We start from the raw sequence: 13,082 nt of genomic DNA on the forward strand, positions 1-13,082 counted from the left end.
GCAACCACTGCTCAGGCAACATCTGCAGTGATGACCCCTGTTGAAACTACAGTTGGAGGCACAACCGCACAATCAGAAACAACCCCTACCCAAGGACAAACTTCCACTCGTGTCCCTGCAACACAAGAGCCAACCACCACCCAAATGCCTGAGACTCAAGGGCCAACCACAACCCACATCTTTGCCTCTCAAGAACCAACCTCGACCCATGTGGTCACGACTCATGGGCCAACCTCCAGCCATGTTCCTTCAACTCAAGCACCAACTACCACCCATAACTCAACCCCTACTCGTGAGCCAACCAGCACCCATGTGACCACGACTCATGAGCCAACCCCTACCCAAGGACAAACTTCCACTCGTGTCCCCGCAACACAAGGGCCAACCACCACCCAAATGCCTGAGACTCATCAGCCAACCACAACCCATGTCCTTTCATCTCAAGGAGCAACCCCGAGCCATGTGGCCACGACTCACGGGCCGACCTCCTCCCGTGTTCCTGCAACTCAAGGACCAGCTGCTCCAAATCCAACAACTCCAGTCGCAGTCTCCACATCGCCTCCACCAGTTGTTGTCCTGTCAGCAACTTTGGAGGAACCCTTTGTGGAAGCATTCAATAATGTCAGCAGTGTGCAATATCTCGCTCTTGAGACCAGAGTTGTCACATCGGTGAGTCTGGTTGAAATCCCCACTTTGCTTTCATCCACTTTTTCTCACTTCCAATTGCACGTCTTTTCTTCCACGTTACAGTGTGATGCCATCTACAGGCAGAGATTCGGTTTTATCTTCATTCGGACCTTCATTATTCGGATTTTGTAAGTTTGTGCAATGTTTTCTGAAGACTACACAAATATGTATCCAAATGAGAGTACTTTTTTTCTTTTTTTTTTGTGCTACAGCCAGGCTGTGGTGGTTACACGAATGGGAAACACGCAAATTGAGTTGGGACTGGAGTTCAGCAACACATCATCGACTCCCACGGATGAGGATGTTGTCACCACCTTAGAAGACGCCTTGGCTCAGCCCAACAACACGTTCAACGTCAGCCTCGTCGCCAACACCCTTCAAGTCATTCGTGAGTCCAGCGACTTCAGCGCCCCAACATATGTTGGCCATCGTGATGTTCAATTCTTGCTGACTGCTTTGAAAGGATCCCCGCCAAGAACCGATTCAACAACCGCCAAAGCCGACACCACGGTGGCTCAAGTGACGACGGCAACGAGGAATCCCGCTTCCAGCAGTACGCCGCTCACCACGCGTACTCTGAGGTTTACATCCGTTGGTGAGACGTTCACGAGCGACTTACTCAATCAGTCGTCTCCTGCGTTTATCGTCCGAGCGCTAATCATCAGGCTGACGGTAAGACACAATGAATGTGACCTGATTTAAAGTGGGGGCCCTTCAACAATGCTTGATCCTCACAACTTAACCACAAATGGAAAAATGACATCTTGGGGCAACAGAATCGAAATGAAACATCCGCAAAATAATGACAAACATAACCATTGTTGGGAAAGATCATTTTCAGTGCAGTTTAAAGTGCAGCTCAACATTCCGAAAGTGAACACGTTTTTTTCTTCTTCTTCTTTTTTTTTTTGGATGATTTGAATAGTCTGGAAGCTTGGTTCTCAGCATTTGAAAGAAAAAGACATTGTGAAATCCACAACAGCTTTAATTTGCTTGAATGCTGTGAATTAAGCGCTCACGCTACTCGATAAGAAATTCAATTCTGGCGGCGAGAATCAATGTTCAATTCTCTGTCTATATGAATAATGATGCTGAATCTTGAGCAAAGAACCTCACCTTACAATGCTCGATTCTCAGCATTCGCACAATAACAAAGCTGAAACATTGTACTCGTTCCACAGCTTGAGCCACTCTACACAGCCACATTTTCCTCATTTAAAGACTTGACAGTAACATCATTCAGGTATTGTATAAGAAAAATGACCGAACTATAGCTGCATGTCTCGCTGTGTATTCCCAACTCAGCATTTTCATTTTTGTCTTTTCGCAGAAACGGCTCCATTATCAACTTACTGGACCTGAGATTCATAACTGGGTCAGTGCCCAGCAGTAACGCCATTGCCAGCGTATTGATCAACGCTGCGGCCAACATCACCACCTTTAACGTGGACACATCGTCCATTTTTGTGGACGGCACACGTAAGTCCCGCCCCCCACACACAAAAAAAAAGGTGTACAATTATTAGAATTCATTAAGGTCCCCCCCAACAGTAGTTTCAAGCAGCGCGAGCCAGAAGACGAGCCTCATCGCCACATCCGGGATGGTGCTGTTGTCGTGGTTAGCAGTGGTGGCACATTTGGGCCTGTTCGTCAACTAAGCGTGAGGGGGGCCCAACAAAGGTCCCTGCGGACTTCCGTATCGCTTAAGTTATACGTGTATGGTAATTTTACATGAGTACATGGATTTCTGGGAATCTATAACATGATGCACACCGGTGTAAGTATTAAAGCTTTTGTACACTGTATACAAATTGAATCCTTTGGAGACCGTGTAAAATTAAAGCTTTTCGACCAGGGTTTCTCGAAAGAGTCTCAAGACAGGACAGGACAGACAAATAGATAGATTTGGCTGTTTGATATTGGGACCATACAGACTGAGACCTTTGCTCCCACCGCCGTAATTTTGGAATTCTGGATTGAAATGGTCAATGGGCCAGATGTGGCCCACAGGCCGTAGTTTGCCCACACCTACTGCAGACACGATAAGAATTCGAGTCTTTTTTTCCATTGTATGTAAATTAAGTCTTTGCACAGAAGAATTCAAGCCTTTGGAGACTATAATAATGAAAATTTTCGGACACAGTATGATTCCCCCCCCGCCCGTATGTAAAACGTTACATAAAAAAATAGGAAGAACTCTAATATCGCCTAACACTGTGCTCCATTAATTTTTTGTCTGCCCACTGTCATTGTACAAATTAAAACCTTCGAACACCGGATAAGAATTAATGAACAGTACACATGATAATTTAGATATTGATTATATGGCATTTCTGAGATTCTACATTTTAAAATAATAATCTCAAAATCTGTGTAGTAACCATATAGTGTATCAATCTGGGTTCTTTGTTAAATGTGTATTTTGATAATTGTGTTTATACGTTCACTAATAAACAATGTGTATGAACAATGTCTATTTGTGTCTCATACTCTTCACTACAAATTACTGGCATAGATACACAGTGAAGAAAATAAGTATTTGAACACTCTACAATATTCCAAGTTCTCCCACTTGGAAATCATGGAGGGGTCTGAAATTTTCACGGTAGGCACATGTCCACTGTGAGATTCCAGAAATCACAATGTCTGATTTTTTTGAAACGATTTATTTGTGTGATACAGCTGCAAATAAGTGTTTGAACAGCTGAGAAAACCGATGTTAATATTGGGTACAGTAGCCTTTGTTTGCAGCTACAGATGTCAAAAGTTTCTTGAAGTTGTTCACCAGGTTTGCACGCACTGGAGGAGGGATTTTGGCCCACTCCTCCACACAGATCTTCTCTAAGATCAAATCGGTTTCTGGGCTGTCGCTGAGAACCACGGAGTTTCAGCTGGCTGGGTCTTTCAACATGACAATGACCCGAAGCACACAGCCAGGAAAACCCAGGAGTGGCTCCGCAAGAAGCATATCAAGGTTCTGGCGTGGCGTAGCCAGTCTCCAGACCTAAACCCGAGAGAAAATCTTTGGAGGGAGGTGAAACTCCGTGGTTCTCAGCGACAGCCCAGAAACCTATTTGATCTTAGAGAAGATCTGTGTGGAGGAGTGGGCCAAAATCCCTCCCGCAGTGTGTGCAAACCTGGTGAACAACTACAGGAAACCTTTGACCTCTGTAATTCCAAACAAAGGTTACTGTACCCAATATTAACATCGGTTTTCTCAGGTGTTCAAACACGTATTTGCAGCTGTATCACACAAATAAATCGTTTCAAAAAATAAAATAAAATCATACATTGTGATTTCTGGATTTTTCTTATTCTATTATCTCTCTCACAGTGGACATGCACCAACAATGAAAATTAGTACGACCAGAGGAATTATAAAATACGCCTGAGTCACTGTTATTAATTACGTGTGTCCAACCTCATAGATTGACCATTAACATTCAATTTGCTACTACTAAAAGCTTTATTATTTTTCTTTTTATCGACAATAAAGTGGAATAAAATGGATGGAGGAACGTTTATACAGTACTGTATCTTCATTTGTCAAATAAATGTCTTAGCCTCAAAGAGGTTTTGAGCTTTGTTTTCATTCAAGAATACTGTTGTGTACTTATTTTTTTTTTTTTTTTTTTTGCCATCGACAAAGGTTTGAACTTTGAGTATTTAAATAAGACAAATGTGAGAGAATGTTGATGCCTGTCTGACAAAAGTTTACAAATTATTTGGTTAGGGGTTTAACAGCTTTAAAGAAAATATATAATGGCGAATAAAACGAAGTAAAAAAAACTTCTACTTCACAGATTTCCCTTAACGCGGGTATTTTTTGGTATCAAACGACAGCGTGAAACGAGGGACGACTGTACAGAAAATGGAAGTCCTCGTCCATATCTTGTGTGCATGTTTTGTCTTAATATTGCATAATGACGGAGGAATGGGATTGTTGTCTTGATTGTTGCACACGTCAAGTGGCTTTGTCTCAAAAGTGCGTCATTCGAAATGTGAAACCAAGAACAACATAACGTGAATGAAAACAGATCATCTTTTTCTCGCCGCTCCATTGGTGAAGTACAATAGAACACCTTTGTGACTAAAATTAGAAAATTCATTATTGTTCCGTTTGCTCGTGTATAAAAAAAAAAAAAATACTCGCACTCCTTACTAATGCAGGGTTAGGTACTTGTGTAAAAAAAAAGATAGATAAAAGTAGAAGTACAAATTCAATCCCTTGACTGAAGTAAATGGAAAAAAGTGTAGACTGAAATACACAGGTACAAAATTAAAAACATTTTTACAATTCAATACTGTACATACAGTACAATACTCGTTTTGATAAGTTGGGACAATAATAATAATAATAATAATAACAAAAAAAACTTACCCCTACAGAATAGGCTCCTTATTATTATTTTGCACGTGTGTACTGAGAAGAAAAAAAAAATCATTCGACATGTTATGAAAACGTCTTCCCATAGCTTTGCTCATGTGTTGAGCAATTTACAGACAAAAAATGCGAATGGAGATTATTTTAATAACTAAAAAAATACACCTTGCTTTTGACTGTTTTATTATGACGATTATTATTAGATTTTAATGTTAGATAGTGAGGTTTTAAACAGCTTTTTTTTTTGGGTCTGGCACAAGACAATACATTATACGACAAATCTTTCCAGCAGACAATATGAATCAAACTATTTTATTTGATAAGACTACGGATGGGGAATATCTTGCTTCTCTTTGGTTTCCATTTCTCCGCGTCAATGTTGTCTCCATTTTGGTTTTCCCTCCATTCAAGATTTCACCTCGCTACACTTGGACAAAGTAAGGAAGAACACGGTACAGATAAACATTTTCAAATGTACAAAGTAAATGTACTCGTTGGGAAAAATAAATACCCAACACCTGCCAAATTTACTTCGATACAATAATGCCACGAGTGGATAGAGGACATGAACGTTTAGTTTTTTTAAGCTCAAGTCCGACACGCTAGGTAACACCCATATTGCTCATTCTTTATTTGCTTAATGTCACGTTGGACATCGGGCGGAATGTACGGACGGAGACAAAAGAATGGAGGGTGTGAGTGACAGCTGACACCCCCCATCTTGGGATTCTTCAGTAATGTCTCACAGCATTGCAGAAAAGAAAGGAATTACCTGGTCACACCAAAAATCTTTTGTACTGTTGCGTTATAAAAGCCACTGCTGAAGATGCACGTCGGCACTCAAGGAGGAGAACTCTCAAACAGGAAATACACTAAATGTATATATATATAAATTCAAAATAGGAAAAACAGGATACGGCGTGATCAATTTCATCCTATGATTATATTTGTCATGATTTAAGTAAGGTATGTCTATTTTTTTGTGTGCTTCAAGAAGTAACAGTTGTACATTATTTTTAATAGATGTGCTAAATTTAACTTTAGATTTCTGTGAGTGTACTTCAAAAGACTCATTGTGGTTTAAAGCGTTTTTTATTTTACTTGAACAACACTCTTTGTATTGATCTTTTTCAATATATTATATTTTAGGTATGTTTAATCATTTTAGCAATGTTATTAAAAAGGTACAGGGGAAATGTCATAGGCAGGATTTATAATTTTCATTTACTGGATTTTAAAAGGTTTTAATGGATCTATGTAATTGTATTTAGAAATTATTTTAAAGTTTGACAAAGGAAAAGTTAAAAATTACTGCATCAGAATAATTTTGTCTTTATGTTAAATCATTTACGCTATATTATTGAAAGTGAGGCAGATAAAACAGAAAGCACAGGGTATAAATACTTATTATATTTCAAACTGTAATTTCACCTTTTATTTTTTAATCATGGTTGTATGAATGTTTTTGTTTTAATTTTCCATGATTATATGACAATTATTATAGACATGAAAAAAAATGTTGGGAAATTGTGACATGCCGTATTTCTTTTTTTTTTTTATTAAATTAATTTGAGGCAATATAGTAGTTTACTGATTAAAATGTAAAAGAAAATCTAAGGCTTGATTGTATGGACACACACACACACACACATCCTGCCACCTGTCTACATGTTGGTTTAATTATCTTTCCCCCGCATTGTGCAGAAGAAAACAAACAAGATGCTCATTCAACGGATGTTGGCAACACTCCTGATACTAACAGGTAACTGGATATCTGCTTTTCAACCATCATTGGACATGTATTTTGCATACTGCGTACACAAGATAAAAGGGCCATGAAAATCATTTGTTTTCTTTCCTTTCACAACACTTCAACACCCACACGAAAGGTTTGAGGACAACTACGGGATGGGAACCAATGTCGAGCACAATGGCAACACCTCCTGAAACAAGAAGTGCGGGGACGATTTCACTGACGGCACCGACGGAAAGAACAACAGTCGCTACAAAAACGGAAACTACAACAACAGTGACAACACCTGTGGAAACAATAACAGCTGCGAGGTCAACCGAACCTGAGACAAAGACAGTGACGATACGAGCAGAAACAACAGCCGTGGTATCTCCAAGGGAATCAACAAAAACAGGGTGGACAACACCAGCAGAAAGAACAACTGTTGCCACAACAACACATTCAGAGCCAACTAAAGTGACCACACCAGCAGAAACAAAAACGGTTCCAACAACAAGAACAGAATCTGCAAAATCTGCAGCAACAACACCGGTTGGAGCAGAATCGATAACAACAGCGGCAACACAAGAAGTGACAACACCAGCAGAAGAAACAACAAGTATATCCACAGCAACAGACTCTGTAACAACTGCTGTTATGACAGCTACAGAAACACCAATCACTACCACCACAAAAGAATCTGCTACTATTGCAGTGACAAAACCATTAAAAACTACAGATTTTGGCACAACAACAGAATCTGAAACAATTACGGTAACAACACCTTCAGAAAAAACAACTCTTTCGGCAACAGAAGAATCTGCAACAACTGCAGTGATTACACCTTCCGAATTAACAACCATCGGCACAACAGAGTCTGAAACAATAGTTCAGACAACTATAGATACACCAGCTCCCACATCATCAACTGAAGAAGCAACATCTGCAGCAACAATCGCAAAGGCAACCACTGCTCAGGCAACAACTGCAGTGATGACCCCTGTTGAAACTACAGTTGGAGGCACAACCGCACAATCAGAGACAACAGTTCAGACAGCTGTAGAAACATCGGCTCCCACATCATCAATTGTTGAAGCGACATCTGCAGCAACAAGTGGAGAGGCAACCACTGCTCAGGCAACATCTGCAGTGATGACCCCTGTTGAAACTACAGTTGGAGGCACAACCGCACAATCAGAGACAACAGTTCAGACAACTGTAGAAACATCGGCTACCACATCATCAATTGTTCAACCGACATCTCTGCAGCAACAAGTCCAGAGGCAACCACTGCTCAGGCAACATCTGCAGTGATGACCCCTGTTGAAACTACAGTTGGAGGCACAACCGCACAATCAGAGACAACAGTTCAGACAACTGTAGAAACATCGGCTACCACATCATCAATTGTTGAAGCGACATCTGCAGCAACAAGTGCAGAGGCAACCACTGCTCAGGCAACATCTGCAGTGATGACCCCTGTTGAAACTACAGTTGGAGGCACAACCGCACAATCAGAGACAACAGTTCAGACAACAGTGACAACTGTAGAAACATCGGCTACCACATCATCAATTGTTCAACCGACATCTGCAGCAACAAGTGCAGAGGCAACCACTGCTCAGGCAACATCTGCAGTGATGACCCCTGTTGAAACTACAGTTGGAGGCACAACCGCACAATCAGAGACAACAGTTCAGACAACTGTAGAAACATCGGCTACCACATCATCAATTGTTGAACCGACATCTGCAGCAACAAGTGCAGAGGCAACCACTGCTCAGGCAACATCTGCAGTGATGACCCCTGTTGAAACTACAGTTGGAGGCACAACCGCACAATCAGAGACAACAGTTCAGACAACTGTAGAAACATCGGCTACCACATCATCAATTGTTGAACCGACATCTGCAGCAACAAGTGCAGAGCCAACCACTGCTCAGGCAACATCTGCAGTGATGACCCCTGTTGAAACTACAGTTGGAGGCACAACCGCACTATCAGAGACAACAGTTCAGACAACTGTAGAAACATCGGCTACCACAGCATCAATTGTTGAACCGACATCTGCAGCAACAAGTGCAGAGCCAACCACTGCTCAGGCAACATCTGCAGTGATGACCCCTGTTGAAACTACAGTTGGAGGCACAACCGCACAATCGGAAACAACAGTTCAGACAACTGTAGAAACATCGGCTCCTACATCATCAATTGTTGAAGCGACATCTGCAGCAACAAGTGCAGAGGCAACCACTGGTCAGGCAATATCTGCAGTGATGACCCCTGTTGAAACTACAGTTGGAGGCACAACCGCACAATCAGAAACAACAGTTCAGACAACTGTAGACACATCGGCTACAACATCATCAATTGTTGAAGCGACATCTGCAGCAACAAGTGCAGAGGCAACCACTGCTCAGGCAACAACTGCAGTGATGACCCCTGTTGAAACTACAGTTGGAGGCACAACCGCACAATCAGAAACAACAGTTCAGACAACTGTAGAAACATCGGCTACCACATCATCAATTGTTGAAGCGACATCTGCAGCAACAAGTGCAGAGGCAACCACTGCTCAGGCAACAACTGCAGTGATGACCCCTGTTGAAACCACAGTTGGAGGCACAACCGCACAATCAGAGACAACAGTTCAGACAACTGTAGAAACATCGGCTCCTACGTCATCAATTGTTGAAGTCACATCTGCAGCAACAAGTGCAGAGGCAACCACTGCTCAGGCAACATCTGCAGTGATGACCCCTGTTGAAACTACAGTTGGAGGCACAACCGCACAATCAGAGACAACAGTTCAGACAACTGTAGAAACATCGGCTCCTACGTCATCAATTGTTGGACCGACATCTGCAGCAACAAGTGCAGAGGCAACCACTGCTCAGGCAACATCTGCAGTGATGACCCCTGTTGAAACTACAGTTGAAGGCACAACCGCACAATCAGAGACAACAGTTCAGACAACTGTAGAAACATCGGCTACCACATCATCAATTGTTCAACCGACATCTGCAGCAACAAGTCCAGAGGCAACCACTGCTCAGGCAACATCTGCAGTGATGACCCCTGTTGAAACTACAGTTGGAGGCACAACCGCACAATCAGAGACAACAGTTCAGACAACTGTAGAAACATCGGCTACCACATCATCAATTGTTGAAGCGACATCTGCAGCAACAAGTGCAGAGGCAACCACTGCTCAGGCAACATCTGCAGTGATGACCCCTGTTGAAACTACAGTTGGAGGCACAACCGCACAATCAGAGACAACAGTTCAGACAACTGTAGAAACATCGGCTACCACATCATCAATTGTTGAACCGACATCTGCAGCAACAAGTGCAGAGGCAACCACTGCTCAGGCAACATCTGCAGTGATGACCCCTGTTGAAACTACAGTTGGAGGCACAACCGCACAATCAGAGACAACAGTTCAGACAACTGTAGAAACATCGGCTACCACATCATCAATTGTTGAACCGACATCTGCAGCAACAAGTGCAGAGGCAACCACTGCTCAGGCAACATCTGCAGTGATGACCCCTGTTGAAACTACAGTTGGAGGCACAACCGCACAATCAGAGACAACAGTTCAGACAACTGTAGAAACATCGGCTACCACATCAACAATTGTTGAACCGACATCTGCAGCAACAAGTCCAGAGGCAACCACTGCTCAGGCAACATCTGCAGTGATGACCCCTGTTGAAACTACAGTTGGAGGCACAACCGCACAATCAGAGACAACAGTTCAGACAACTGTAGAAACATCGGCTACCACATCATCAATTGTTGAAGCGACATCTGCAGCAACAAGTGCAGAGGCAACCACTGCTCAGGCAACATCTGCAGTGATGACCCCTGTTGAAACTACAGTTGGAGGCACAACCGCACAATCAGAGACAACAGTTCAGACAACTGTAGAAACATCGGCTACCACATCATCAATTGTTCAACCGACATCTGCAGCAACAAGTGCAGAGGCAACCACTGCTCAGGCAACATCTGCAGTGATGACCCCTGTTGAAACTACAGTTGGAGGCACAACCGCACAATTAGAGACAACAGTTCAGACAACTGTAGAAACATCGGCTACCACATCATCAATTGTTGAACCGACATCTGCAGCAACAAGTGCAGAGGCAACCACTGCTCAGGCAACATCTGCAGTGATGACCCCTGTTGAAACTACAGTTGGAGGCACAACCGCACAATCGGAAACAACAGTTCAGACAACTGTAGAAACATCGGCTCCTACGTCATCAATTGTTGAAGCGACATCTGCAGCAACAAGTGCAGAGGCAACCACTGCTCAGGCAACATCTGCAGTGATGACCCCTGTTGAAACTACAGTTGGAGGCACAACCGCACAATCAGAGACAACAGTTCAGACAACTGTAGAAACATCGGCTACCACATCAACAATTGTTGAACCGACATCTGCAGCAACAAGTCCAGAGGCAACCACTGCTCAGGCAACAACTGCAGTGATGACCCCTGTTGAAACTACAGTTGGAGGCACAACCGCACAATCAGAGACAACAGTTCAGACAACTGTAGAAACATCGGCTACCACATCATCAATTGTTGAACCAACATCTGCAGCAACAAGTGCAGAGGCAACCACTGCTCAGGCAACATCTGCAGTGATGACCCCTGTTGAAACTACAGTTGGAGGCACAACCGCACAATCAGAGACAACAGTTCAGACAACTGTAGAAATATCGGCTACCACATCATCAATTGTTGAAGCGACATCTGCAGCAACAAGTGCAGAGGCAACCACTGCTCAGGCAACATCTGCAGTGATGACCCCTGTTGAAACTACAGTTGGAGGCACAACCGCACAATCAGAGACAACAGTTCAGACAACTGTAGAAATATCGGCTACCACATCATCAATTGTTGAAGCGACATCTGCAGCAACAAGTGCAGAGGCAACCACTGCTCAGGCAACATCTGCAGTGATGACCCCTGTTGAAACTACAGTTGGAGGCACAACCGCACAATCAGAGACAACAGTTCAGACAACTGTAGAAACATCGGCTCCCACATCATCAATTGTTGAAGCGACATCTGCAGCAACAAGTGCAGAGGCAACCACTGCTCAGGCAACAACTGCAGTGATGACCCCTGTTGAAACCACAGTTGGAGGCACAACCGCAATATCAGAAACAACAGTTCAGACAACTGTAGAAACATCGGCTCCTACATCATCAATTGTTGAAGCGACATCTGCAGCAACAAGTGCAGAGGCAACCACTGCTCAGGCAACAACTGCAGTGATGACCCCTGTTGAAACTACAGTTGGACGCACAACCGCACAATCAGAAACAACAGTTCAGACAACTGTAGAAACATCGGCTACCACATCATCAATTGTTGAAGCGACATCTGCAGCAACAAGTGCAGAGGCAACCACTGCTCAGGCAACAACTGCAGTGATGACCCCTGTTGAAACCACAGTTGGAGGCACAACCGCAATATCAGAAACAACAGTTCAGACAACTGTAGAAACATCGGCTCTACAACTCATCAATTGTTGAAGCGACATCTGCAGCAACAAGTGCAGAGGCAACCACTGCTCAGGCAACAACTGCAGTGATGACCCCTGTTGAAACTACAGTTGGACGCACAACCGCACAATCAGAAACAACAGTTCAGACAACTGTAGAAACATCGGCTACCACATCATCAATTGTTGAAGCGACATCTGCAGCAACAAGTGCAGAGGCAACCACTGCTCAGGCAACAACTGCAGTCATGACCCCTGTTGAAACCACAGTTGGAGGCACAACCGCACAATCAGAGACAACAGTTCAGACAACTGTAGAAACATCGGCTCCTACATCATCAATTGTTGAAGCGACATCTCCAGCAACAAGTGCAGAGCCAACCACTGCTCAGGCAACATCTGCAGTGATGACCCCTGTTGAAACTACAGTTGGAGGCACAACCGCACAATCAGAGACAACAGTTCAGAAAACTGTAGACACATCGGCTACCACATCATCAATTGTTGAACCGACATCTGCAGCAACAAGTCCAGAGGCAACCACTGCTCAGGCAACAACTGCAGTGATGACCCCTGTTGAAACTACAGTTGGAGGCACAACCGCACAATCAGAAACAACAGTTCAGACAACTGTAGAAACATCGGCTACCACATCATCAATTGTTGAAGCGACATCTGCAGCAACAAGTGCAGAGGCAACCACTGCTCTGGCAACATCTGCAGTGATGACCCCTGTTGAAACTACAGTTGGA

At 43.4% G+C, this 13,082-nt stretch overlaps 1 protein-coding gene across 1 annotated transcript; it reads left to right on the forward strand.

Annotated features, from left to right (window-relative positions):
- The first annotated feature begins 29 nt into the window (after positions 1–29).
- LOC133494491 (mucin-2-like) lies at positions 30–3,148 on the forward strand. Its single transcript, XM_061808392.1, has 7 exons — positions 30–669; positions 751–815; positions 900–1,075; positions 1,151–1,359; positions 1,869–1,930; positions 2,018–2,166; positions 2,239–3,148. The coding sequence occupies exons 1-7, from the start codon at positions 31–33 to the stop codon at positions 2,343–2,345; spliced, it is 1,407 nt and encodes a 468-aa protein (XP_061664376.1). The 5' UTR covers position 30; the 3' UTR covers positions 2,346–3,148.
- The last annotated feature ends 9,934 nt before the right edge of the window (positions 3,149–13,082 follow it).

This window comes from Syngnathoides biaculeatus, chromosome 21 (genome assembly GCF_019802595.1).
Source record: "Syngnathoides biaculeatus isolate LvHL_M chromosome 21, ASM1980259v1, whole genome shotgun sequence".
NCBI classification, from domain to species: Eukaryota; Metazoa; Chordata; class Actinopteri; order Syngnathiformes; family Syngnathidae; genus Syngnathoides; species Syngnathoides biaculeatus.

Bases quoted from the DNA above. Each gene is read 5' to 3' on its own strand.
- LOC133494491 (XM_061808392.1), top strand. From the start codon at position 31: ATGACCCCTGTTGAAACTACAGTTGGAGGCACAACCGCACAATCAGAA. The intron at 1,076-1,150 runs GTGAGTCCAGCG...CTGCTTTGAAAG, and splicing joins CAACACCCTTCAAGTCATTC to GATCCCCGCCAAGAACCGAT. The intron at 1,931-2,017 runs GTATTGTATAAG...GTCTTTTCGCAG, and splicing joins TTGACAGTAACATCATTCAG to AAACGGCTCCATTATCAACT.